The sequence below is a fragment of the Platalea leucorodia genome (assembly GCF_965183815.1).
Source record: "Platalea leucorodia genome assembly, chromosome: 3".
NCBI lineage: Eukaryota > Metazoa > Chordata > Aves > Pelecaniformes > Threskiornithidae > Platalea > Platalea leucorodia.
In genome coordinates, this window is record NC_138825.1 from 9,065,692 (window position 1) to 9,093,638 (window position 27,947).

At 41.0% G+C, this 27,947-nt stretch overlaps 1 protein-coding gene across 1 annotated transcript in view; it reads left to right on the plus strand.

Annotated features, from left to right (window-relative positions):
* The window catches only part of PCSK2 (proprotein convertase subtilisin/kexin type 2), a gene marked incomplete at its 5' end in the record, with an annotated part of 108,389 nt that overhangs the window by 33,806 nt on the left and 46,636 nt on the right, over positions 1 to 27,947 (plus strand). Inside the window, 3 exons of the mRNA XM_082306263.1 lie at positions 18,753 to 18,866; positions 20,595 to 20,703; positions 22,703 to 22,740. Of these exons, the coding sequence (XP_082162389.1) occupies positions 18,753 to 18,866; positions 20,595 to 20,703; positions 22,703 to 22,740 (261 nt within the window). The remainder of the gene's footprint in view (positions 1 to 18,752; positions 18,867 to 20,594; positions 20,704 to 22,702; positions 22,741 to 27,947) is intronic.

The following is a 27,947-nucleotide window of genomic DNA, read 5'->3' on the forward strand; positions in this document are numbered from 1 at the left end:
TGGAGAGACTTAAGAAGTACCATAACATCTCCACATTACATATTTTTCCTAATTAGTTGTATAATATCAGCTCCATACCCTCATAAATGGACTCTGGTCAGTATTACAACTTTGCTTGTATGAAGTGATAGCTGAATGGCCACATTTCTGTGAAGATGCTGCTTTATGTTTTATATTGATAGCCATCTACTGTCTGAGTGCTGAAAAGAAATACGCTGTTATTATGTGTATAGAGTTAACATTTCATAAATGTAAATAGTCGGTCTTCATTCATTTTATCTTTATTGGTTCCAAGCGTTATTCTTTCATACAGAGGAACACACAGTAAGGGATCCATGAGCCTTGCAAATGTGAAGTCTTCACAGAAGAACCAGAGTTGCCAGATCTAATTATTATTTTTATACTCCTGGTCTCTGAGCAGTATCACTAAGCTGATTACTGCTGGGCTCTAGCTTATGTAACACTGCAGTGCTATGCTGAACGTTAATAGCCGGTTCTCTTCTTCCTCACCACCTCTGCACGCTCTCCCCTATTCCTCTTCTTTGGAGGAAGTCCAGATGCATTGGTTGTATCCTTATCAAGAACCTGAAAAATAAAATAAGCCACTGGGGTGAGGAGATGCCCTCCCTGTGTTTTGTCTTGGGAGTCTGAAGCTGAGTGATTGACTACATTTGTTCCCATCTAACTTGGCTTTGTCGTCTGGCAAATAAGATAAACTCAGTCCTGAGCTCATCTTCTGTGTTAGGCCACTGATTTCCTTGGTGGTCAGCCAGCCTTCTCCTACAGAGCTTCTGGACCACTTCTGTCCTAGGTGTGGTTCCACCAAAGTCAGCGCTGTTATGCCTGGAGACATTTTCTCTCTGGCTGGCAGCTGCTGTCCCAGCCCCTCTCTTCTTTGGAGAAGCCCTGTTCTAGTCAGTGTCTGCAGAGTGTCTTAAAAATGTGAGATACCCTTTATAAACCTTATAGGTACCATTATAACTGCTGTTTTTTCCAACTCGGAACAAGCTGAACTCTTCTTGTAATAGCCTGCCTCACACGTTTTATGGATCTGATACCATGGGGCAACAAGCAATCTCTGGCACAGTTTGGACAAAAATGCTGATTCTCTTAGGCCAGGAGATACTGACATAATTAAACAGTGCTTGCTTTATTTTCTTTTCTTAACTGTGATGCTCTCCTGGGAAAATGTTCATTGGAATCCATTTTATTTGCTTTGGAACATGAGATTTTCTTGGAATAATTCCCTTGATTGCCACAGGAAGAGGATTTCTGTTCGGACGATTTATTTTCTGAAAAGAGGAAGGGAAACCTCCATGTTAAACTTCTATTTCCTTGTTTCCAGATCGAACCATATTCATATATCATAAATCTCAAGGGTCCTTCCCCAAGTTGTGCAGGGCATGTTATACAAAAAGGTTATGAAAATTTTTCCATCAGACAATCAACTACCTAAAGTTATTATTTTTCTAAAGAAAAAAATGATTTTTAAAACTTAAACTCATTTTATTTCTGATAGTGTAATCACAAAGTAACAGAATATACATTTTCATATTTGAAATACTGAATCAGGGCAAAAGTATTTTACTGCACCAAATGATTTTATTTAGCGAAAAAAAAAAGCTTAATTTTGTGTCAACGTTTCTGTTTGGAACCTTTGTAAGGTTCTGTTTCATGATCATTTTTGACTGTTTTCTTCAGTTTCATTATTTCTTTCCAACTGAACGTCCTATTTCCAGACATCCATAGGTCTGACTCCAGTTTCCACAATGGGAAAGGTGTGTTTCATGCAAGGAAAAATAGCCACTGGGAGACAGCCTCTGAAAGAAGCACCTAATTATTGGCCAGGACTACAGCCTTCTCCTGCTCACAGAAGTGGGTAACTTGCTGCTCGCTTCACTGCTGCTCTTAATTGAATCTAAATGGCTAAAAACAAACTTAAAGGCAGCAGTGCCACTGTGAGGGCTAGAGCTGCTCACAGCTGGGCAAACCGCTCGCTCTCTGATGCCAGTTAACTCTAGCAAACCTCCACTGGGTCTTTGGTCCATAGCCATTTTGAAAAATTGAAGCCAGGGAGCTTGGCACAAGCTAACTGTTCCTATCGCTAATTCACTGAACAGTGACAATTGGCTGAACATCTGCATCAAAAGGTTTTTTTAGTCCTGTTGGGGTGTTTGTCTAGGAAGCCATTGTTATCCAAAACTGCCTGGAGAGTTTATCACAAACAAATCCAGGGGAGCTCAACTCGCCCTGCCTTTTCTAAAAACATCTAAGGAGGCTGAGATTTCCCTCAGCCAGAGCATACTTCGTGGCTTCTTAAACCCTGTTCTGGGAGGTGATGGGAGCTGAGTGCTGCAGTCCTCCAAAGGAGGAAGCATTTTTTACTCACAGGCTATAATTCACTGAAAACCAAAAAAAAACCCAGTAGTTAACTTGAGACATACAGAAGATGAGGTGTGAATCTTTTTTTTTTTTTTTTTTTTTTTTTTTTTTTTTTTTTTTTACTTCCAGGAAGCTAGTTGGCGAAAAACCTGGAAAAGGGGATATAAATGATTGGGTTTGGTTAGTTATCTGGAAGGAAGAAAACTTTTTTCTGCAGTGAGCAGCTTGCCACTGAGCAAAAAATGGTTTTTGTTTAAGTTCAGAGTTGCCTTATGCAGTCTCAGTGGAATTTGGAGTTTAATTGTGAAATGTTCTCACTTTCATGTGTCAGTGAGGTTTGGAAGAAAGTTTGAGTGTATGAAAGAAATGCAAATTCCAGATTGAGATTGGAAGGTATGAAAAAGGACATTGCTTTTAGGAGTATGAGTCAAACTGACGTCTACTGGTGTCTTGCCATTCACTGTGGAATACTGAACGTTTTTGCATAGAGAAAGGATGTGTTTCCAAGAAGACAACTTGTTTACCTGCGAATGTTCTTTGTCGGAAGAATCTACCCGTCGTGGTTTTCTTATTAGCACTGTACTTGAGAAGTGTGTGCCGGGTGAATTACCTACCTGACTTGCAAACAATGAATAATTCAGTGTAAGCCAGAAAGTCAAATAAATCTTCCCAAATACTTTCTATCTGCCTACAAAATAGATGACAGTGAGAAAGGGACTACTTTGGTGATTTAACACTTGCAGATCTCCCACTGAAATGATCTGTCCGTCCATCTGAAATAATTTGGGGTCTTTTACAGTATGTAATGAAATAATCTTTAACTACAGGTTTCAAAGCATGTTGCAGATATGGATTATGCCCTTTTCACAAATGCTGGAAATAAGTAGAGGGGGGGCTTTAAATTTTTCAAAAGGTCATACAGCGAAGCAGAGCAAAAGTAGTAGTAGATTCCAGATGCCCAATCTACTGTTCTGGGGAAAAAAACAAACCAAAACAAAACCAAACAACAAACCCCCAAAAACCAAAAAGGAGGTTGGATTACAGCCATTTGTGGTCTTTACAGCACCTGGGCAATAAGAAAACTGAGATGAGAACAGTGAGGAGAAAATAAAAACCAAGAGATTAGCACAGATCCTCTGAAGCCTGAAAGACTTAGACAAAGGACAGTAACCTTAAACTGTAATTACTGTTGTCATTTAGTGTTTCCACATGCATGATCTGGAGGCTCAGGGGAAATTACTGTGCTAGAGGCTATCTAAGCGTAAAATAATAACAGAATTGTGTGGAGGCATTTGTCCCTGGGTATAATCCAGCACGAGCGGTCCTGCCACTGCTCCTGTCCGTGCTTCCCCATGGCTCATTCCAGCTTTTCCCAGGACGGTGCTTCCTCGTCCTGGGTAACAGCAGCAGCAGATGGAGAAACACATTTACTTCTGTAGCGTTAATAGAGATTTGAGCGAGAAGTTTTTGTGCTCAGGAGACTGTAACCTAAATAACATTTTTTCATTTACTGTTTCATTCTTTGCTGTCCAATAAGCAACTAATTTTTTGCGTAAACTATGCACTAGTTATTTGACTGAACATGCTGCAGTTTATACATTCAAAATATATAGGTGCAGTGTTTCCCAGAAGGAAAAATCCAACACCCCCCTGCCTTTGCATTTTCAGATAGAAAGAAGCAGAAAGTCAGGGAATTGTGTGTCTTTGTGCTACTTTAGACCTACTTCAGGCTATTGCTGCTGGCCCCAAATATGTGTTGATCGGCTGGGGAAGGTATGGTTTGTCAGAGAGATGTATCAGTGATTTCTTAGCAATTAGGGTTGCGTAGGTGTTGCACGGTTTTTATTATAATATTTGCTTATGGAAATCGGAGCTCTCTTGTGTCTCTGCAGGTAGGAAGCTGACATTTAGCTCCTTTCAGTTCTCCTGCCCCAGCTGCCAGGAGCATCAGTAGAACACCAGGACAAGGCATCTTCTTAGCTCTGATCCCAAACTGCAGCACTGCCTCCAGGCCGAGGTGCTGTCTTCTTTGAGCCCATTACCCTCAGATGGAGATGTGGAATGAAATGATAAATAGTTTTTGTCCCCTTTGTGAGGTGATTTGAAATCTCTTTTAATATGTTTTGCCTGATTGAAACAGCAGCTACCCACCTTGACTAGAGGAACTAGTGATTTTGATGAAAGACATGATGAATGATTTCCTTGAGATTTATGTGGGGTTTTTGTCAAGTCCTGAGTTAAATTGAGAGGGAACATAGGAGGAGGGAATAGGAGAGAATTTTCTCAGTTCTGCCTTTATTTTTTGTTGTGAAGGCTGACAACAGGAAAGGGATTTTTTTTCTTCTCAGCCCTATTTTCCATAAGGACCTCAGAGAAGTTTTTACTGGACAACACAGTAGCTTTCCAGGACTCTGTTTTCATAATAGATCTCAATGAAAAACAAACAAAATAACCATCTGCTTCCTTCATCCCTGACCAAACTATGACCTCAGTTACACGCTTGTGTAAGGTATGAGGAGCTTGTGCTTTCTTTCTCTCTAAACGTTGCCTGCTTTGTGAGTTATGATAAAGGAAAGAGAAACTCCCCTGGACAGTTTCCATCACCCATAGGCACCTGTGGAGGAAGGGGGTACCTGGCTTAGATTGGGAGGGAGGAGAAGCATGTGAAGGAACAACACATGCCTCGGGTGGGGATCGCACTGGGATTTTTGCAGTATTTCTGTGGAATTGGACACAGGCTTATGCTGACCCTCTACAAGGTCCAAGATGGAAATGCTGGAGAGGAGCCACCTGTGATCCACTGCTTATGAAGTGCACCAGCAGTGCACCTACACTAGGAGGTCTCCAGGCCATGTCCACGTGCCATTGCTGCTTGCAGAGCCCAAGCATGCTGATTCACCAGGCTCTGCATGCTGCTCCGGCTTCACAGTACGCACCCCCTCTGGGCATCCCTACCCACTTGTTCCCCCTCAACATCTCAGCATCTTTTCCTCACCAGTGGGTTGCGTATTCTGATTTGATTACTTCTTTGGAAACAGACATTCTCCCCTGAAGCAAAGAATAATAATTTGTCCTCGCAGGTTCAGCCCAGCAAGTTTGAACTTGAGTTCAACTGGAGGGAGGCTTTTAACAGTTTTTCTCCTCACAGGGATGGTGTTAAACACAAGAGAGAGATGTTTCTCCAATTTGCAGCAGTGAAAATCTGAAGTAATTTCACTGAAATGAATGGAGCGAGTCTGTATTTACCCTTGGGCAAGACGAGGTGGAACCTGGGTCTTTGCACTTCTGGAGAATTGAATTTCAGCCAAGAAGCTAATACCAAACGTGCCCTGTTGTTCCACTGCGGTGGTTTCACTTGATGTTTTCCTTGGTGGTGTTCCTGAGTTTAGGTATTCCTGCCTCCTCTGTCCTCACTGTTTATTCCTCTGACACCATTCCCACTTTTCTTGTTGCAGGGATAGCTGGTGTTGGGATAGGGAATATGACTGCATTTTTAAAAATTGTTTCGAAGCTAGAGCGTTTCCCTGATCTCATTTGCAATTCAGTCCAGGGTGGCATGTGGTGAAATGAAACAAGAGGGAGTAACTTCAGCTGGGTTGGCCCTTCCTGAAAGGGAGGTGAGGAACGATGAGGGGCCCTGCCCAGTAGAGAGGATGGTAATTTTCAGTCCTTTTCAGAGACCTCGGGATTTTTTCTATTTTTTGTTCAGGTTTCCCCATTTTGCAGAATACTGTTGTTACCCTCAGTCTCATAAAACGACATTTTGAGCCAAGACTTCGGCAGTTTCATCCCTTACATAATTCCACTGTATCTTTGGCAGCGCGCCATTGTTCGTCGTTTCCTTTCGTGATGGTCATTCATAGGTACAACTCACCTCGCTCTTAAAGGAAAGGCTCAATACGAAGGACATCATCTCTGACGTCATTGTGTTGTCAACAGCTTGCCAAGTCCGTGATTCTGTCATTTAGCACTGGATGTTTTACAGTTCTTCAGACTGCAGTGGCCTAAGACACGTGGGACTTCATATCCCAATCTAGGCATCTGTTCAAATTGCCATAAAGTCAGTCCTTCCGCTGTAGTACTTTATTTCCCTAGATCTCCCTTTCATTACTCTGTGAAGTACTGGTAGTCTCAAGCCGCTTCTTCAGTGCTTGCTGTAACACAGGTTAATGCTGGCATTTTGGAACTATGAAGAGCCCTTAAATGTGCGTGCAGCAGGCACTGTTAGTATTAACCAGAGATTCATCACTTTTCATACCAAAGAAATGTAATTTCATCAAGGAAGCTTTTCTGTTAGATTTTTATTCTGTGGAAACCATAACATGAATTGGGTCTCAAAGTTTGGACACAAAGAGCGATTTCCATAGAATTTGCATGCATCATTTTTGATTGCCTCCTGTGTGAAGCCTGAGCAAATGATTTTCTTCCATGATTTGCTAAACAGTTGTCTCAATGGAAATAGACCAGGAAGAGCAAGAAGTATATAATGAGGAGAGCACATACACAGGAGTGTATGGAAATCTTTGGTGATAAGCAAAAACATATTTAGGGTTTAGTCTTTCTCAGTCCCTTGGGGTACAGCCTCCTTTCAGTGTGAATAGAGAGGTTCCTATTAATATTGATGCAAATTATGTATGTGCACTGGGAGGAAAATATACTCCAAAGTCTAATTATTTTATGCTAATAACTGAACTGAAAAGATACTCCCTCATTCCTGGCCAAAAAAGCAGCAATAGTTCAAATAATTTGCAGCAGGATGATCATTTTATCACTTTATTTAAACCAGCCTGTGCTTTGACCCAGTGGGGACAAGGGAAAATTCTGGCACCAAAATCCCTGCTAGTGCACATACAACTCCAATTAATAATGAGTTTTGTAGTGTTTGGGGGCCAGTTTTCATTGCTCTAGGCGGTGGATAAATAGAGGGGCCTGTGACAAATCTGAACCACTTGGATGTCCTGGTCCCTTGAAATCAAGGCAGAAACCCCTTTGTTTCTAAGATTTTTGAAAATAATTTTAATTGTGCAGATGGGCTTTGGAGAGAGGCTTGGCCAGCAGCCAGCAGGACAGGCTGCTGGAGAACATGGGCAGGGATGTAAAAAGCCTCTCTGCTAAGGGGGTTGTTGAGAAAAGCCATAAAGAATATTCAGACCACGCTTCTGTGCCTTGTTCTGCTCTGTCTCCGTGATGAGCTAAGGAGAGTTTCAGCTGGGATAAACTCTGAGCGTATTAATACGTGTCTCAGTTTCACAGGTTTTTCTTTCCCTTTTAATACTCTGTGTGCTCTGTTACGTTGGGGCCGGCTCTGTGCCCCAGCATGGCATCTCTTCCCGGCTTTGTCGACCCCACCGCTGCTCTCTGTTAGGTCTCCTGCCTACAGTCTCACACTAGGTGGGATCCCTTTGCCAAATCGCTTCTGTCCTGGTGGCTTTCTTGGCACGAAAAGAGCTGTAGACTTTGCCTGGGGGAACGTGGGTTTGATACACGGCTCAAGCCGGGCACTAGGCAGTTCAGGGGCAGAAGGGTGGTTTTCTGCCACTTTGTGGCAGCCAGATCCTGGGATGAGGTGGGAAAAGTGCCCTGATGTAGATCTCTCTGCCTTGGCCATGCTCCCTCCCACGGTGCTGGCCACCAGGGAGCTCTGCAACTGTGCTCTCTGCAAGCTCCATGGCAGGAATTGAAGGAGAACATTTGAAGATGAAAAGAAAGGATTCTGACGTACGGCACGTCATGACAAGGATCAAGGTCAGTCCTTTGGAAGTACCAGATTAAAAACTGATTTGGGTAAAGGACAGAATTATAGGACATGGACTGTTTTTTCCTTTTTGTAAACCAGTCCCTTGTTTCCCAGCTTCTCCTCCCTTTCCTCTTGATACAGAAACTGTTCTGTAGAAACGGTTCTGTTTTGATGCTTCCTCTGTGGCAGATGGCCTGTCCCTGGCAGCTATACGCTGCTAACCCAATGTTGTACAGCAGTGATACATAAACCTCTGCTGATTTTATTAACGTGCTTTGTGACAGGGATCCATAAACCTCTGGATCTAGGAGCTGAAGAAGTGCAATTGCAACCTTTATGGTGTACAGCCCGATCGATACAAATCATCAGGTGCTTCCTCCTGGGCTGGGAAAGGCATGCACGGGAGCAAGCTCCCCTGTCTTTTCTGCCCAGTGTATTTATGGTAATAGAATAAAGAAGTAGCTGTGCTATAAACAACCACTCTGCTGTTGGGTGCATGAGCAGATACGTGAATGTGAGCAGCAGCATAATTGCGGTTTTCCCTCTGTCATAAGGTTGGCTTCTGTTTTGTGTCTGGCTTCTAGTTATGAAATTTCCTGAGAGAAGACATTGTACAGCCCATGTAATTCCCACCAGGCAGCACTTTAGGAAGATCAGTGGTTTGCAATTCTGTATCTCATCTCCACTGAGATAGCAACAGAGCTCTGAAGGCGTTAAAAATGGACAAGAAAGGCTCACTAATATATCACTACCGTTCAGGCGAACCTTGAAGTTTAAGTATTGCAGGTTTGAAATATTAGAATAAGCTTAGACTTTTTGGCAGTTGTTGCTGTATCACTCCAGGCAGGCAGCTTTGTAAAAATAGGCTCTTTTTTTTTTATTAAAGCTAAATGGGCCTTCTGCAGATGTCATTACCACCTGGCTGGGGAGGTGTTGACAGCAGTGGGCAGTAATCAGCGCTAGCAACCTGCCTGCATGGTGCAGTGGGGACCTGAGTCAGAACAGAGACTGCAGGAGATGTCGCAAGAAGAGAAGCGGCCATTTGTGGTGGCCGCCTCTGCCTGCACAGAGGTGCTCCCTTCCACATCAACTGAAAGAGGTGCCTCTTCAGGAGGTATTCTCCCCAAATTGAAGCTGCATCTTTTGCTCACAGAGCAGAAGAAATAAGGAAAGGAAAAATTGTTTCGAATAATGACAGTGCAGAATAGGTTACAAAAGAGGATTGTATTCTGGAGGGTGCTCACAGTTGCAGCCAGGAAAAAGAAATCAAAAGATACTTCTGTCCTTTCTGAACCCAGGTTTGGGAAAGCCTGGATTCTGCATGATGGAGCCAACCTTTCCTTCACCGTCACCCCATGAGTCCAGGTTTTGAGGACCCACAGCTAGTTTTAAGTAACTGTTTGAATTCAGACTTTCTTAAATAAATTTAAATCAAATTGATTTTCAGCTTGGTTCATGCACTGTAGGTAGGACAGCAGCACTGACGTTACTCTGCCTTCCTTCCCTCCTAGTGCCACGATACCATTTTTATTCTGGGAAGTTGCTCTTCAGCTGAGATTCTGGCAAAAATTTTGTATGAAAATTTTTCACTGCCACTGGATCCAGTGGGGCCCATCTGCTTGGAAGGGCCGTAAACAGCAGAGGAAGCTGAAATAAACTTTTTACTCTAAGCCCCACTGCATGAGAGAGGAACCTCAAACAGCTCCCAATGCTGTTGTCATGACTGAACGCTGTCATTGGGCTTGGGAGGCAGCTATATAAAAATGCTTGTTTTTTTGACTTAGAAGCCATTTAGAAAAACACATGGAAAGCAAAATATATCACATAAAGGATGGGGCAACATGCAGCTCTTCAATGAGTGTGGCATTATGGCATATTTACTGTTAACATGGGAAGGGGATAATCTGTGCCGGTAATTCCATGAGAGAAAATGTGAATTGTATTTTTACAAGCAGATCTTTCAAGGCGAATGATGAGCTATTAGATGAAATTTGAGTTGGAAGGAGACTGTGGAGAATGAAGTGGAAGTATGACGACTTATAGCACAGGTCAGAAGCCAGCTTTTAAGTGCAGAATCACTTTGGAGACTAGGGGGTTTATTTTCAGTGCGTGCTGCTGAGTTACTTTAAGGTCTCATCCTCTGCTGACTCAGTTTCCCTAATTGATGATGCATGCCTACACAGGCATATCGCAAGGCTCTTCCAGTCTGTATATATGCAGTACACTTAAACATAATGTCTGTAAAGCCAATTGGCATATTCAGAAAGGAAATGCTTGAATTTAGAGGTAAAGCTGCTACAAATGATGCTTTATGATTGGAAATGCGTTTGGGCATTAGCACAAATATTCACGCATTTAAAAGAGGTCTCTTCTGCATCAGGGTGGGTCAAGGGTACGCTTTGAAAAAGAGAATAATTTTACCTGTCAGTTGAGTCTGCCCATACAAACCAAACTGAACAGATTTTTTTCCAAGTGGTATTTTCTCACAATCCCCACTTATCTGGAGACTTGCTTCATGAAATAAATTAACTTAAAATCAACAGAGTTAGAGGAATCTTTAGCCTACGAGCACTCCCGTTCTTTTGGGATGTATCAGATATTCGTCGCTTGTGTGGAAGCAGCAACTGTACCGATGGAATCTTTAAAAAGGAGGTTATATAAAGGTGGACTCTGTAGTACCTCTCTCCTTGTAGCACCAGTGAGCTGTTGTGGAGCAGGAGGAAAGTCCTTTGCTGGAAGACTGCCCAGGAACATAAGAAACGGTCCAAAGTTATAAATGAACAAATGATGACAAAGATGGAGTTATTAAATTAGAAGATTCAGCATCATGTGAGCACCTCTCTTCTTTGCACAGAAATATCCAAAAACTAGTCTCAATGCCAAAAGGTTTGCAATCTTAAAGATGAACTGGGCCTGATTCCCATTTAAACTAAAACCCTTTTATACCACAGAGAGGCTGCAAATATAATTTAGGCCTACTTTGGGTATCACCTCAAAGGTTGATGGTGGCCTTTGTAATAAATGAAAATCACTCCATGAAAAGATTTTTACTGTTGAGGAAGAAGAAAAAGGTAGTGTTTGGTTTGTTCCCACCCCTCCCGCCCCCCCAAGCATGATGTTTAAAGAAAGGTATATCTGCAGTGCTTGGCCAAGGGGTGTGAGAGAAGGGAAAGCTGTACTTGTAGCAACTAATTTTACAGCTAAGAAGGGAGGATCTGCAGTTGATAGTGCCCTACGTGCATGAGGCCCAATTTTCTTTTCTGTCACCAGGCATGCTGTTGTTCACACCTGTATGGCGAGGTGGTTATTCTGATTGATTTGGAGAGGCTGATCATATCTGTGGCCCAGTGTCACTGATGAGACCGTGAAGTGCAAAAGTTACCCACAAGCTGCTGATGAAGTGTCCATGTGGTTTGCAGTCTTTCCAGATCCACTGGAGAGACTAATGCATGCAGTTATAGCCCATCTCCGGGGAATTTCTTTCTTAGAGATCTTGGATTTTGTAACTGAAGTGACCGTCCTGCTGGCTTGCAATGAGACAGTGTTTGAAATATAAATTACTTTGACTTTTCTGTCGTTATATACGATAAAATGTAATGTCAGCTTCTCTGTGTAGAATAAGAAGGCTTTCATTCCTTTGGAAACTTCTTAAGATTTCAGAAATGCTCCTGCTCTCTTTTTGGCTTGTCTAAGCAGTGAAAAAATTGGAAATAAGAACAGTATTCCTAGAATAGCCAGCACCTGTGATAGTATATAGATCCCAGTATGGCCCTCACGCCAAACGGAGGAGAGCGCAGAGGTGTGACGCAGTTTCCTTGTTCTTGAGGCAGTACACTGCGTATCAAGTTATCCAGGGCTTTTTCTCCATCTTAGTCTTTCCTCTTAATAAATTCTATCCTAGAGCAAAAAACCTTTGTCAACGAGGGTGCGATCCTATGAAAATTTCTGTTTTACCAAATTGGCATTTTCCATTGCAGAGCATCCATACTCAGCATTCATTTTACATTGCAGCCTAAACAACTCGCTTGCATTTCAAAGTAGAGGCTAGAGGAGCGCTATTGATTGCTTAGCTGAGCAGGTTGAATATGATCTGCAGCCTCCTCTTACACATTGATTCCTTGTCTCTTTACTCACTGCTTCCTGAATGTCACTGAACTGTGAGAGGCCTGCTAAATGGACAAAAATATTGATTTCTTTTCCCCTTCTTTTATTTTTGAAAGCTCCTTATTTACCAAGCACTGAACTAATATCAGGAAAACGAAAGGTCACAAAATAAGGCAGAAGCAAGTCAGTTCTTGGATGTTTGTTTTTTTTTAAATATGGACTTGGTTGAAACATGAATTCTTTAAATTGTGTTCCCATCAAGAAAGGTTAATTGCCTGAGTGGAACCTTTGGGTTCAGGCTGTTCACCTTCATATTTTACTGTTGTCTGATTGATGCTGAACTTGTGGGGTAGTTTCCTAAATGGCTGTACCTCTGGTGTTACGTTTTTCAGCGATTTTTGCAGAGAAGTTAGTGAGCAGCCCCAACTATGCTGGGTTTTGCTGTGCATACCAGTTGGTAACAGTCAGAGTTTAATGGTGGCATTTTTATTTTGTCCCTGGTTTATTCTACTGGGAGTGTGGCATTTTTGCAATATCATATCCAGAGGGAGGGGAAAGATGTTTGATGAGCACAAGGTGGAGTCAAGGAAAGCTGAGAAGATGTCCCAAGAGGGATGTCTGGGGATAGCGTAAGTGTCCAGAGGCTTTAGTATCTGCTGATGGTCTATATAAACTTAGTAGTGTTTGTGGAGGCAAATGGGGCTGGTTAGAGAAAGGGGAAGACTAGGACTGATGTCCTTGATATTCAGTGATACTGTTTCAACTAGTAACAGAATAAAAGACAAACAGCAAGGTAGAAGGAAGGCTGAGAACAATGAAAAATGGACATATTTTACAGAGGACATGACTTTCCCTAGAAATCAAAGCAATTCTCATGCTGTCTATTCTTGTAATTATGAAAATAGCCATTTAAAAATATATAAACCAAGAGTGATACAGGTATTTTAATGGAAAGAGATGCATTTTTACTTTCATGAAGTCTTTCAAATTGAGAACAATTTTCTTCGTGTATGCTTTGCTTAGAAATGGCGGGGAAGGTTGTGATGATAAACTTTGTTTCAAAGGCTTTGTGCTTCAACGTCTGCTATGTCTTTGCTGTAGTGGCTCTAACTGCACCTACCAAGGAGTGGCAAGATAGCTTGGGGAAAGAGTCCCTGTACAGAAAACTCCCCAGGGATTAATGGATACAGGTATAAGAGGCACTTGGAGACTCTGTTAGGAATAATCTGCCAGAGACACCTGTGGTTGACAAGAGGGTTGCTATGCATGGAGAGATCCATGAGAACCTTTGAAAGTTATTAGCTTGCTCGAGAAGAGCAGTTGTCATTTGATTAATAAATATTGGATCGTCCGTGACACTTGCAAACCCCCTGACATCACTGCTCCTTCTTTCTGGGCCTTGAAACAGGCTCAGAAAGTTTGAAATCAAGCAGATGGACCCAGCTATGTTAAGACAAAAGGCATCAGTTTTCTGCATTGCTATGGCTGGATGGCGTCTAGCAGCCTCACCACCCCAGGTTATCAGTTCATAGCAGAAATGAGCTGTCCCCGTTGCCATTTAAAAGTGATTTAGTTTTGTTCAGTTCATTTGACTTTAGTTACAGTTCAAGTAGGTCTGTACTTTCCTCACACTAGTGAGGACAGTCAGCATTATTCCTTTTATTTTGTTGTGGAAAGTCATACAACCCCATGGTTGCTTTAGGGCTTTAACAAAAATGTAGAAGAAAGTGAGATGGGTGCTCCTCTCTGACATCTTCAGAGCTTCTTACCAGCAAGCAGCTGTGGGACAACAGAGGTGATGAGTGTGTACTCTGAATGGGGTCCGTGCACCTCCAGCCTCCTAATAGCCATAACTCTTTTATGTTACGTGGATGGAGTGGATAATAAAATTAAATATCTTTCTGTTTATTAAGACAGAAATCAGAGGTGAAAAAGACACAGTCACATATTAACTCTGTGCGGGGTTTGGGAGCAGAGGGGTTGTCGTTTGTGGGTAGGACCCCGAAAAGTTGCTGTTGGTGCTTGATATCCAATTCTCTCTTTTTAAAGAGAGTTAGGTGTGTGTATCACTCTGGCTCACTTGAACTTCTCTGCCTCCATCTTCTGTTGCCATCATGTTTCTTTGGATATCAGAAATTAATGACAGGAGCAGTTGGGACAGCTTTCTACTAGTTGAAGGTGGTTTATTTGATGATGCCTTTGTGCATCTGGACGCACTGTTCCAAACCACCTTCATGGGAGACTGATCTTCAGTACAATTCATAGGGCCCAAGTCCAGCCATCAGCCTGACTTCTTCAGCAATACAGGCTATCGGTTTCCAACTTCTTTCTTCACCTTCAGGAGCAGACGTGTTGACCCTGAGGCTTTAGAGAAAAAAGAACCACTGCTTCCTTTGGTTGATCATCTCACTGCTATGTTTTCTTTTTAAAAAGCCATGAAAGCCATGCCTACTAGATGTCATCAGTGGGACTGCCGTTTTCCTCTGGAATTTGGCCCCAATTCTCCCGTTCTGAAGTTCTTGATTCTTGAGGTTCGGGGTTGTGTGTACTGTTCCACTTCTGTGCACTCGCTGGTATAATTTAGTAAATCTGTCATTTATGCTCAGTATAACAGAGTCATTTAACTGCAGGAGCTCACCAGTACAATTAACCCTGTTCCATCAGAACGAGGAGCTGATTATCTTGGCATTCACAGGAGCATAGAGCACAGTTAGAGTGCTGCGGTTTCTGGCCCTCCCGGGGCAGTATTGCAGTCAATTGATTATTTTGTTAATTTGTTCTGCATCAGTATCCTGCTGGTTTATTATCATCCAAGTGACTTTATGCACCATGCATAAGTACAAGTATATTAAAAATCAATACTTGAATCTTTTTTCCTTGTAAGGATGTTGCCATCCATGGGCTACCTTCTTTGATACGTGACCTTCATTCTGATGACAGCATGGCTAGGAACTTTTACATGATTTAGTAACATGCTAATAAGGTAGATGCTCAGATTTTGCTCTCTACTTTAATCCTGTGTCCTAATGAAGAAGGAATAAATGAATTAAGAATGAAATAAACAAAAAGCTGTTATTGCTGATAAATAAGCCTAATTTTGAGACAGTAAAATTCGTGCTATTTTAGTAAGAATATCTTGTTCCTTCACTAGGTTCTAATAAGTATCATCCTTCATAGGCTCAAATCATTTAGAGATGCTGTCACCAGAAGCCTGAGTGTTAGGAACGCTGTTTTTCTTGCTTCAGTTAGAGAAACAAACATTTAAGAGATGGCATGAGGTTGCACTGTGCATTGGGTTGAGGGCTGGATTCCAGGTCTGAACTTGACACAAGCGCATGGGATTATGGCTGTTGTAAGATCAGCATGTTTTCCAATGATCTTCTACCATTGCACATGCAAAGATGTTTTCTCTTGTATGTGTTTTTGAAACTTATTACCTGCGACGTAATACTTAATGCATTTATGTTGCTGATGTCACAGGGAGGCCTGCTCTTCTTTAAGAAGAAAACCATAAGATAGAAGCAGAATCAGATGCGGTCCCTCTCCTGATCTAGACTAGATATGAAGGCACAAGTTTCCAGCTCTGGAAAAAACACCATTTTTCTAATGCAGATACCCAGTTGGCAAGAAGACTAGGGGTCCTGAGTCAGCTATCTGCAGCCCTAAATGGGCAATCCTCCACTCAAATAATTGGTTTTGTATCATTCTTTTCCAATGATAAGTTTGTTCTATTGGGATTTTTTTTCTGGAATATATAGGTGTTATCTGATCTTGGGATCATTGTTTTCTAGAAACATTTTCATCAGGAGAAAGGCAAGTTCTTACTTCGTGCTAGGTTATACAAGGCAACTGAATGAGGCAATTTGTAGCTTATGTAAGTGAGAAGCTACCAAGGCCTTACCCAAACCTTTCAATTCATTTCATGACTGAAGAGCCTAATCTTTTCTGGATGCGATTGTCTAAGTTACCATCATGACTGAACATGAGGAGAACCCCCTTGTTGCTGGAGTGAAAAAGAGAATTTCTGAGACTGTTACCTCTGTGGATGGTAGCAGCCTGTATGCCTTTTCTCCATGTGAAATATTCAGAAAACAGCCTACAGAGTGGTTTTAGTTCAGAGAAGGTTATACCTCCTTGAGGGGTATATTTCCTTGTCTCAGGAAATTATACTATAATGTAATATAATATAATACAAAAAATAAATTATATTTTATTGTGAAGATGGAACAAATCAGACAAATGAGATGATTCTGAAGAGGGAAACCAGCCTGTGCTATTTCTGCAAATTGCTCCCCCACTTCCTCTGGGTTGTCTTAAAGAAAAGCCAGGGCTCCGAAGCATTGCTTTTTAATTAGTAGAAATCCTTTTGTACTAAATCCTAATTCAGTGCCTTAATGCAGCAGGTCCTGCAGAGCCAGCAAGCTTGCGTGGGAGCGCAAACACATGAAATCTTTTTCTCTGGCATCCCTCTAAGTGAGGGCTGGCTTCTGTTCATAATTATTTTCTGTGGTGACAAGCTCGGGGTTTGCAGTCGCAAGCAGAGAGGCAGGGGTGGTAACGGAGGAAGGCATAATGACAGGTGATTGCTCTGTTGTCTCCATGGCATCACTGAGCCTTATCTTAGAGGTATCAAACAGTGTGCTTATACCTTTTGTAACTCTGTTGAGATACCTGGCGCCACTAAGTACACCTAGTGTGGGTCCTACTTAATCACTGTCCTCTTTCCAGCTTATTTTATATTAGGTTTTTTCTTTCTTTTCAATCTGCTCTGCTTTTAATGAACCTGCACGAGTAATGGAAACACATGTGTAAGTGAAAGCACCTACCAATTCAATGTTTTATCACTTGGTACCTTTAGTTAAGGAGTTAGTGTTGATACAAGTAGATTTTTAGAAACATTTGATACTGCCTTTTCAGGGCACATTGCCCCATCCTGCTCACTATGAATTGGTATTAGGATTTCAGGGTTATAATGAAGCAATATAGCTGTGAAGAAAATAGCTTTTAGCCCCCATCACTTGGATCCCAGTTTCATCTCAGCCTTAGACACCTCACTGAGCACTGTCTTTTGAGGCTCCAGCTTTAATTAACGGAGACAGAAGGACACCTCCAAGAATGACTCAACTGACATAAGATCTGATTTAGCCTTTGGATGGATTTCTCCTCTGTTGATTTTGACTGACGCTATGTGAGTTACTGCGACACAGCGGTGTGACTCCTGTATACGTCGTCTTAATCAGAAATGCCAAAGCCACACATGTAGAAGTGGTTCTCTGAGTTACTAGATTTATTTAATAACCATGCATTTTTTTCAAGAAAATGACTAAGGAAATGTTAGGGGGTTTGCTGCCTTCTTGCTGCACCTCAAGGTGTACTCAGTTCATGTTTTAAAGCATTCCTCTTTGATCAAGAGGGCTAGATTTTAATCTTCTTCTTCTTTTTTTCTTTTTTTTTTATTTTGAATTAAATGCTGGGACTTAGGCTGTCTTGGTTCCAGGTGTTAGGCTAAAGAGTACAAAAAGAGTATGCCAAACTTGACAGCACTTCTGCAAGGTCTAGGAATATGTTAGCACATATTATAACAATTGCAACCGTCAGTGATCTCCTTTAGGAGTGCTCTTTTACGTGGGTACAAATAAGATGATTATGGTCTGACCTTTGTGGTTCCTGCCTCCAAAGATATTTGTGTGTCTAACTTTTCTTGTTTTCTACAGTGCTTAGTTAAATGTTTTTGTGGGTTTACTGATCATAAAGGAAAGGATCTCTAAAAAACTGTGGTGACTTGTGTTTCATAACCAGTGTTTTTATATCTTATACTTTAGCCAGTCTGGTCAGTTTAGTGGCTTTTTTGCCATTTAGTTTTTCTTGCCAATGTATTTATTTATCACTTATTTATTGCAAGGATAATCCCTGAAAGTAGATTGCTCTACAAGACGTTTTTGAGAACCTCAGGAGTGTGCTGAAAGCACACAACCCCAGATATTCTTCTCCCAGCAAATCTCTTTGGAAGGAAAGGCTATCTAATACTCTGAAAATGCCCTGGAGAAAAATTTGAAGAATAAGCGTGGTTGAGGCCTGCATCTTCATTTTATCTAATGCTTGTAGCTTGGAACAGTGACATATTGGGAATTAGTTAAATAATTTTAGCTTCTAATAACAACAATGTTTTTATATTGGTGGCTATGAAAAAGAAAAGTATGGCAGGAAGATCCATGACACTAATGATACCTGAATCTTTTTTATGCAGATTCTCAGGTATCTAAAACACGTTCAAGCGGTAGCTTTCCTCCAGATAGGACGCTTCTGGGTGCTCTCTCCCACATAGCCACTGTAGTAGTCCTTGAGCTCTCTACATCTTTGCAAATTTTGACTGAAATCAGCCACAGGTTTAGAATTTGCAAATGAATGACACGGACACAAATCATGTGATTTCATAATCCTTATCTGTCATCAAAACAAGGCTAAAAAAAAATCTTTGTATCTGTGGTTAAGAATGTTGAGCTAAAGATGTAAAAATTAACCCTTCCAGGTAAAGAAAGCTGTGCAACAGGAAGGCTTCAGCAGAAAGAAGCGAGGATATAGAGACATCAATGACATTGATATCAACATGAACGATCCTTTATTTGCGAAGCAATGGTACCTGGTAAGTTTTGAAAGAAAATCACGGTAATCATAACTAAATAACTGGCATTCAAGCCCTTTTGTGCTGTTGCAATGTTTTGCAAGAGTTCTTTCCAGATATGTCGCAACAACTTGGGAATGGATCCGAGGCTCTGTCCTGTTGTTTTTAATTGTACCTCTTTTATGCTGGGAAGACCCGGCACATTTCAAGAGCTAAATTTCATTTCAGTCAACGGAAAGATCCTTAGAAGGCTTGAAAGAGAACTGTATTGGTGTCCTGTGGGCATTCCTGGTGTGCTGATGTGACCCCTAAAACTGCATATGAATCATGTCTTTGAGCTGTTGCCAGGTAAAATATTGTTATAGAATTATAACAAAAAGTTCTAGTGCAATGGCTAGGAAAAGTTGAGGTTTTTCTTTTCTTATGGAAATTTGAATATTAATTGGTTTTCTTCTATCAAAAGCAGAACATCTGAAAACTGATGGATTTTGGCTTAAGCTAGTGTCAAAAGAAATTAATATTTTGCTAAATTGTTTCATTTTTAATGTGTCATATTTTATAGGGAGACGTCTTTAGTCATAAAAGAAAAATTAAATTTTTACATAAAAGTAGCCAAAATGATATTTTTCTATTTAAAAAGTTGATAAAGTAATTTTGGTCAGTTTTAATGTTGCAACCTATTTATGATGAAATACTTAGTAAATGCAGTACTGCCTTGTTAACTTAAGAAGGGTCTTTCTGCTTAAGAATAGTGTTTCTTGTGCTCTTTCCTTTTAATCCATTTCTTGTGTTTTATGAATCCATCCAATATGGCTGGTTTGTTGTTTGGTGTTGGTTTTTTTTTTCTCCCCTAAGATGAGTTTTCAGATGAATGAGGGCACATTAGCATTAATGGGACTTCATCCTTGATGAGATGATAAACTAAAGTGTGGATTAATTCACTTCTTTCTGGTACTTCAATCAAAATGTTGCAGTGATAAAAATAACAAAATTGTTATGAAGCTATACGTTTTTTAGATGATGAAGTACAGTAAAATGTGTTTTGAAATAAGATGTGTCTGACGCAAAATGGAAAAAAATTCTGGAACAGCAAAAGCCATATTATTTTTCTGATGGAACTTGAGAAATCTGTAGATGTTGTTGGTGAACATGAGTAATGCCAGCAGATACTGGGGATTGCCCGTACTGCAGAACCATAGAATCACACACACACAAGGCTGGAAAGGACCCTTGAAGTTCATCTAGGGAACTTTCCTGCTTAAAGAAGGGCTAACTTGGTTATCAAAGAAGTTGTTTCTGGTGCTAAACCCAGTGGTCATGAATTTCAGTAGATCCCGGCTTTCAAGAAAAAAAACATTTCCTGCTCATAAAAAAGTTCTCTGTAAAATCGATTGGTCTAACTTCTGCCTGGATTGACCCACTGCCCTGACATGCTTAAGTAGAAAAGTCCTTTTTTGGGTCCAAAAGATTCAGTGTTTAATCAAATCTTGTAAACCACGAAGAAGTGAATTTACCCAGGGTTGGTTTGCTTTTTTGGTTTGTTTGGGTTTTTTTTTGTTTTGTTTTGTCTTGTTTTACCACTGCATTGTTGCAGTTGATGTGATTATGTACAGATGTGTACTCCAAAGCAAATGGGATATATTTTCCATACCAAAGATACATGCAAAGATATAAAGCAAAATTCAGTGGCTGTGGAAGTGTGTCTATCAAGTAAAAAAAGCTATTCTTCCTTTTTCACTGATGTATTAGATTAACACTGGTCAAGCAGATGGGACTCCTGGACTTGACCTTAATGTAGCTGAAGCATGGGAGCTGGGATACACGGGGAAGGGAGTTACCATAGGAATTATGGATGATGGTAAGTGAAGACTGCATGCTAATTAATTTAAGTAGCTTTTTCCATGTAATCAAAGTCAAAAAAAGATTAAAAAGTAATAACGGATTGCTTATAGTGGTGAGACTACCAGCCTCCATAAAGACTTTGAGATCTTCAGGGAAAATATGTTACAAAGACTTCACTGGGGATACTGAAGCATGGATATCCAAGCATTAAAATAGTTTGCAATTATCGCTCAGATATCTTCCAGGGCACACTGTAATGGCCATTAAGCCAAAGGAAACACTCCCCGTGACTTCTGTAGGCACTGACGGGGGGATGTAATTGCTGTGCAAAAAGTACTTCAGAAAATGTTTTCTGGGTTACATTATTCTCAAAGTCATACTTGACAGCTGAAATAATTAAACACTTTCATGCTGAATGTCAATAAAGACCTGCATATTAAATATATTGCTAATTTGAGGCTAAGTTCAGGGAAGATGAAGATAAAAGGTGCAGTTGAAGTCGCAGCTGTTTTACTCACGGGTTCCTCGCTGAAGTATAGAAATTCTGTGCAGTCTCTCAACACTTTTCTTTGGGCTAAATTTTGGATGTTTTCCTGTTATGGTGACTGAATAATATTAAAAATAAGTAAATAAAATGTCTGGATCCACATATGTTTTCTAGGGTCAACTGAGATCTGTCCTCACTTATTTCTCTTCCTCATCTGCTTACTCCTAAGACAAGGTTTTTGTGGAAGTAAGAAAGTAGACTCAGACATCTGTATGTTGATGAGAGATCAATCTCATGTGAGAGATGGTCTCTCATGTGATGTCATGAGAAATCACAATTTCACTGATCCCACAGAGGCAGAACTTAGCTTTCAGAACAGCTAGGCATGACTGTGATGGGGATGATGACAAACTATTTTGAGCTTCAGGTGAAATAAAGCTGTTGGCCCATCAGATACAGCTTTTAGAGAAGGGAATAATTTGTTTTATACTCACTTCCAGTAAGTCTGGAAGAGAGCACCTGAATAACATGATTCTTCATTGAGAATTTTGTTGTCCATCTACCATTTCGATCAATAAGGCCCTCCACAGATACAAGGGTGTCTTCATGCATATCTAGCGCTAAGGACCCTACGTAATGGGAGATAGTCGTTTCATCAGAGTAACCGCGGTAATACGTCATTCTCCTTGCAGATAAAATTGGGCATATAATAGTGTGGTAGTTGGAGACACAGGGCAAAGTAACGATCAAAATATAACATAAGATTGGTGGCTGTTCCTTTGCATGTTTTAACTGGATATGTAATAGGTCAGCTTATCTCATTTGAGTGTAGATCTGCTGCTTCCGTTACACCATCCACTGGGATTTGTATACTTGCCGTAGGTAGAAAGATACCATGCATTAGAATAAGTATATTCTGCATCACCGCCCTGTTACAATCTTTAGCACACTACCAAGGTGTGGAGCCTATGCTCAGATATTTGCTATAATGGTCTAATCCAACATTAAAAGTTCTCTTTCATACACATAATTCAAAATGTTTGCCTTAGTGATTTCCCCAAGTCTAGCTTAGCTAATTTTCTGTCTACTTAGTTTACAATTTTCAGTGGTTAAAAATACTCCTTTTTATATCCTGTACTGACTCAGTGCTTACTGATCCTGTTAGTTTTGGTATGCTTTGAGATGATAGAACTTGTATAAAGATAAATCGTGATTTAAACTAATCTTAGTAAGTAAATATGATCTAGTCTACAAACCAGGTCAATAAATTTTGTCACTGAGCTCACCTTTTCAATTGGCACCTGAATTTCAACATAAATGATCAAAAACTTCTAGTTGGGACTGCATCAGAAATGGTAAACCAGTTTAAAAGTCCACATTTAAAAACTGGAATCTCACTTCAATCAGTTGCATTATTTGCCATGATCATTTTCCTCTGGTTGCAAAGGAATCTTATTCTGTGATCATTAGAAAATCTTTTTTGAAACTCTTAACCTTTGGTTTCTCTTCTGTCATTATTTTATTGCAGGAATTGATTATCTGCATCCTGATCTTGCATCAAATTACGTAAGTGCATGTTGACCTTTTCTGTAAAATGTGGATTTTCTTATTGTTATAGTCCCTCTGCTACAAAATTTTAAATAATGAGTGGAAAAACAGTACGGATGAACTGCTGATCTTACAGATGATACATTTCACATTGAAAGAAGCAGAGTGAAAATGGGACTGCCTGTGCAAGGAATGGAAAGGTGACAAGGCTCTTGGTGGAGGAATGACAGTGCTACCTCACGTTAAATAAGCTGCAGCTTGCAATATTGGATTTAGGACAGAAATGAGTAACCTGGGAATTGGCTCTAAATCCTGCTATTAAGATGCAGAATGCACCTGTCACTTGGAGGGCCACGGAGCCGTGGGCTGTGGCAAGGCATGTATTAGCCTGTGAAACCTCCAGGAACAGCTTAATGCCTTTATAACAGATGATTTGATCCAGTGCTTCAAAGCATGTGCAGGGCAGATTGTGTATTCTCAGCGCACGCTGTGTCAATTGATTGTTCCTCAAACCTACCTCAGGCTTCAGACCTTCGGACTAGAGAATTTTTATCTTAATTCTTCCAGGCTCACCCCAACCCACCGTTGACACTAGCACTTCTTTCTCCAGGCGTCTACAAGGGCTCCCAGCACCCATGGACTGTAGGTTGCCTTGTGGTACGCTGCTCTCGCACTGTGCCTGCAGCAGTGCGTTGGGTAACGGGTGTCAGGAAGCTGTGGCTCCTTACTGGGGGGGTTGCAGTGTCTCTGCTTTTAGGTCTTGCTCTTCTCCTGCAGTTGGTGGCTTCCTGAGGGAAGCCCAGGCTTCTTCAGCTGAGCAATGTGGTTTAGATTGCAATCGCAATTAAATGAAAAGAATAAAGACAAATGGAAATTTTGGTAAAAACATGAGCTCTTCAGATAGAACAGCTCCAAAATGAGAAAGAGTAAGACAATTATTTTTACGTACTTGCAGTTTGGAAAATAGTAACACACGGGATGAAAATCTGTTTGTTGTTGCAAGTGGCAAAGCACATTTGGTAGAGGGTAAATGGGTATAGAAGGTGTTTACTTTGGACAAGGAATTTGGGAAATAGCTGACCGCAGGGGTAAAGTGCAGGATAGCCAGTTTCACTCCTTATGAACTGGCTTAATAACTTGATAGCAGCTAATTAATCCCTGTGCCCTGACTGCAAAGTTCTCTCCCAAGAGGAACAACTCAGTAGGATGTTCCCATAAATTGATAGATATAAAGACGTTTGTAAAAGGCAGCATTTTTCTTTGCAGGAATTGTGCTCCGTGTGTATGTTCTAGCATATGATGTGGGCAAAGGATGCGCTCTTTACTCACTTTTCAGCAGCAGGCATGGACAAAGTATGTGGGAATATTCTGATTCTAAAAATCATGTTTCAAGTAAACAAGCAAAAAGTCTGTACACCGTATCTGACATAATGTCAAATAGGAACAGTTCTGTTGTTAACAATGAACCTAGGATCATGCCCAGAAACCAAAAATAGATTTCTCAGTAATACAGTGTTTTCTCTTTTAATTCTTAAAAATATTTTATGTTTGATGGATAAATATTTGTCAGGCTTAGCAGCAATGTATTGTGTTTAGAGTGACAATAGTGAGTATTCTGGAAATTAATGGAAAATGACACAGAGAATGACAGTGCACAGGCATGATGCTAGAAATCGGAAAATAGTAGAGCTGGAGAGAAATCTGAGAGTTCAGAAAAGAAATTTTGGGATGAAAATTGGAGAGAAAAAAAGCTGTCTGGATATGGGGACAACAAACCTTTAATGGCAGTCATGAAAGACTTGTGAGGAGACTGATCTTGAGATGAGAATCTGAAAAAGTTTGTGTAGGAATTACTTTGTCCAAGCAAGGAGTGGTCCAGTAGTGGAGCAGTGATGAGGCTGTGGAGGGACAAAAGAAGATTGTTTGGCCAATGCAAAATGCAGAATTAGGCAAGGCTTGTGCAGGGCAGATCAACAGCCAGACACAGGGGAGAAAAGACTGAGGAACAAGTGATTGGTAAAACAGTCATTAAAGGAGCAGCAGAAACCCCATCTGAAAGATCACAGTCTTAAAGGAGATACCACCCCAATGTTTTTCATACAGAAATACAAAAATATGAGCTATCACATGAAATCTGTGGTTCTAGGCTGTCACAGCATGGGGGGGGGAGAGGAGAAAAAAAAAAAAGCTTGAGTTTGTATACTTCATCTTTTTTGCCTAAGGTTCACTTTTAATTCCGTGCTGAATATACCAGAGGCCACCGCAAGGAAACGTGCTGACAAATTAGCACGTTATGTGCAAGGTAACCAGTAAAAGGGTAAACTCGGTAACCAGTAAGAGGTGCTGGCACCTCCTCGCGCAGAGCCGGCTGCAGTTGCTGTATCTGAGAGGTGGCTGGCTGAAGGGCAAGGTTGACTCCTGCTCCCGCTGCTAAATTCTGCCGTCTCCTCCCTCGCCCAAGTGCAGCACAGCGGTGGCAGGGCTTGGTTCACCTGCACTCCGCCTCTCCTCCTCCCGCTGCAAGGCTGTGCAGGCCTCCTAGAGTTCTGGGAGATCCTGCTCTGACAGCGTCTTCTGTGTCTCAGAGACCACAGGGGCCTTTTTTCCCAGTAGGCAGTAATTTGGACATGAACTAAAGACAAGGACTTAAATTCATCTGAAGGAAACATCAGTTTAGACCTAAAAATGCGATGAAACAAGTCTCTTGGGAACGAGTTGTTAACTTGAATCGGGCTGGCATAGCAATTGCAGTCACCCTTGTACAGTTCCTTTACCACACGTTTGGTATTTCATGACATTTGCATTTTGGGGCAGCTTTCTTTTAAGTTATACCGTCTATTTTTAGGAAATTAAAAGCCTACAGTTTATGTTTCTCAAGTGTGTAAATGCCTGCATACCCTGGCAATGTCTGTACATCTTGCTTGGAAAATTGGGAACAATTAGAAATTCTCTCAAAGGTGGTGTTTTTGGCACTAGAGCATTTTCAAGTATAAAAACTTGGCTTTGATTACTCAGTTTAATTTGGCTTTTATGTTTTTGACTTGCTGGTTTTCTTGCTTGAATAGTTTAATGGGGGTTAGCACTTAGACAAAATGGGGGGTCATGGAAGAGAGCGACCTTTCTAAAGAAAAAAACATTTTGTATTTTCTCCTAAAAACTGCTGAACTATGACCTATCATATGGAGTGCACTCTATCCATATTTTTCTTTGCAGTTTCTGAGCTTTACTGCTTGAATCATCCATTTCTTTTTTCATGCGCTTCGTATACGTGGAAAGGAGTGTGCCTGCTCTCCCAGCACCCCCTCCCAGCTCGCTGCAGTATAACTACTTGCTTTTCTGGGATCAGGGGGTTATGGCAAAGCTGGAATTTTCCATTCTGCACCATGAATGCAGAGAGACTCATTGTGAAACGATCGATACTTTCTTCCAAGCCTTGGAAACCCTGCAGAGGTTCAGCCTTCAGGAAATTACTGTTTTGCCACAAAGAGAACCCTTCATTATGAACTGATAATTAAAAAGCTGAAGCCTAATATACTCCATGGTTTTCTTTCAATTCAGACTGTACGTACAAAGCCAGAAATTTTCAGGACTGACTTCTCCAAGATACGGCATCTGAGTGAGAAAGACTCCTATGAGTGAAGTAACAAGGGCTGCATATTAGGTGAACCGTGCTGACTTGACCCTGATGATTGCCCCACAGAAATCCCAGCTGAGGTAGTTGCCCAAGTCAAACAGAGTTCACCTCTAACTGGTGGCGAGAAAAACGTTGCCCTTCCAAGACAGAAGTGTGTTGGAAACCCTCTGAAGACCTTGAAAAGCTCCGAGTGTCTCTGCACTGGCATTAATATCAGCCCAGGGGATCCAAATGGAACGTAAAGCCAATGCATAGCAGAGTCAGGTTCATCCTTCCCTGGTGTCACCGAATGATTTCAGTTACCTTTATGAGATCCAGTTCGTACGGCATGATTTTCAAAAGAGCCTGAGACAGTTACACGGCCCTTTCTTACTGCATTTCAAAGGGTTATTGAGCACGTGCACTAGACACTTAATGTCAATAAAGCTTTACTGCTAATACATCAAAGGTATTTTATGGGCAAACTCTGCATGCTGGCCATTGATGCTAGTACCTATTTTTAATTGCAATGTTGAAATAATGCTTACATTATCACAAAATAGGGGACAGAATAAACTGTTTCAGATGTTTCAGCACTAATTGGATTTTAGATTGTTTGATTTTATTTGGGTTTTTGGTGTTGCTTTGGGGTTGGGTTTTTTGCTAATAGGTTTTCTAAAATAAGCACTAGCATAACAATTAAAAATTATCAACCAAAAAACTGGGATAAATTCACAAACATCCTTCTACTAACACTGAAAATCTAGTAAGCAGACGGTTTGATGGATGCTGTTAAAGTAGATCGTGGCAGAAATTTCATCAAGAAATTGTTGAGACAAAATGAAACCTCTTTTTTGCCAGGATAGAAGGATGGATCAAGTGTTTCAATGCCAGGCTGAGTGATGCCTTAGCAACCGAAACTGATGGCCTTCTGTTGGGCTGTTTATGCTGCTCAGCTGGCTTCTGACAGCTAGGAGGCTGGTTTTAGCATTTAGAAGATGATCATTCAAGACGTGCAAGACAATGAAGTTTCACCGGCATAAATTAGAAGTTACTGGGAAGAAAATGAAGTTATCTGTTTCAGACTTGGCGATTTTTTTCCTGTTATTCTGTGCAGGATCAGCTTCTGGGCTCACCCCTCTGTTCTGTGCAGTCTTGGTTTTTTTTTTTTTCTCTGAACATATGAAAGGCTGAAAAAGAGATGATGCCTCCTCTGATAAGATCAACCACGCAAATGAGGTTCTCTGCGTACTTGGAAGGCTGTGCTGCATTTACCACATACAGAAAATGCTTCACATCTTGGAAAACATAATGGGGTCCCGCAAGCAGTCCTCTCCTCCTCCCCTGCTCCTGACAGTAGCTGTTCTTGCAGGTACTTGTTACAGTGGAGCTCGTGTGCTGCAGTCTAAATAAGATGACTGTATAGTTCCTCTTCTCTGCCTTATAGCTACATAATATGGGCACTGCTAACGGGAGAGAGAAGCCGTGGAGCTGTGTAAAGGAGATGTCAGTGTCTTCTTGCTTCGTGAAAGATAAAAATGTTTTGTAATCATAGATGTTATCAAAGCTTTCTAGCTTTCAACTCAATTAAAAAGATGGAACAGCAAAAAGA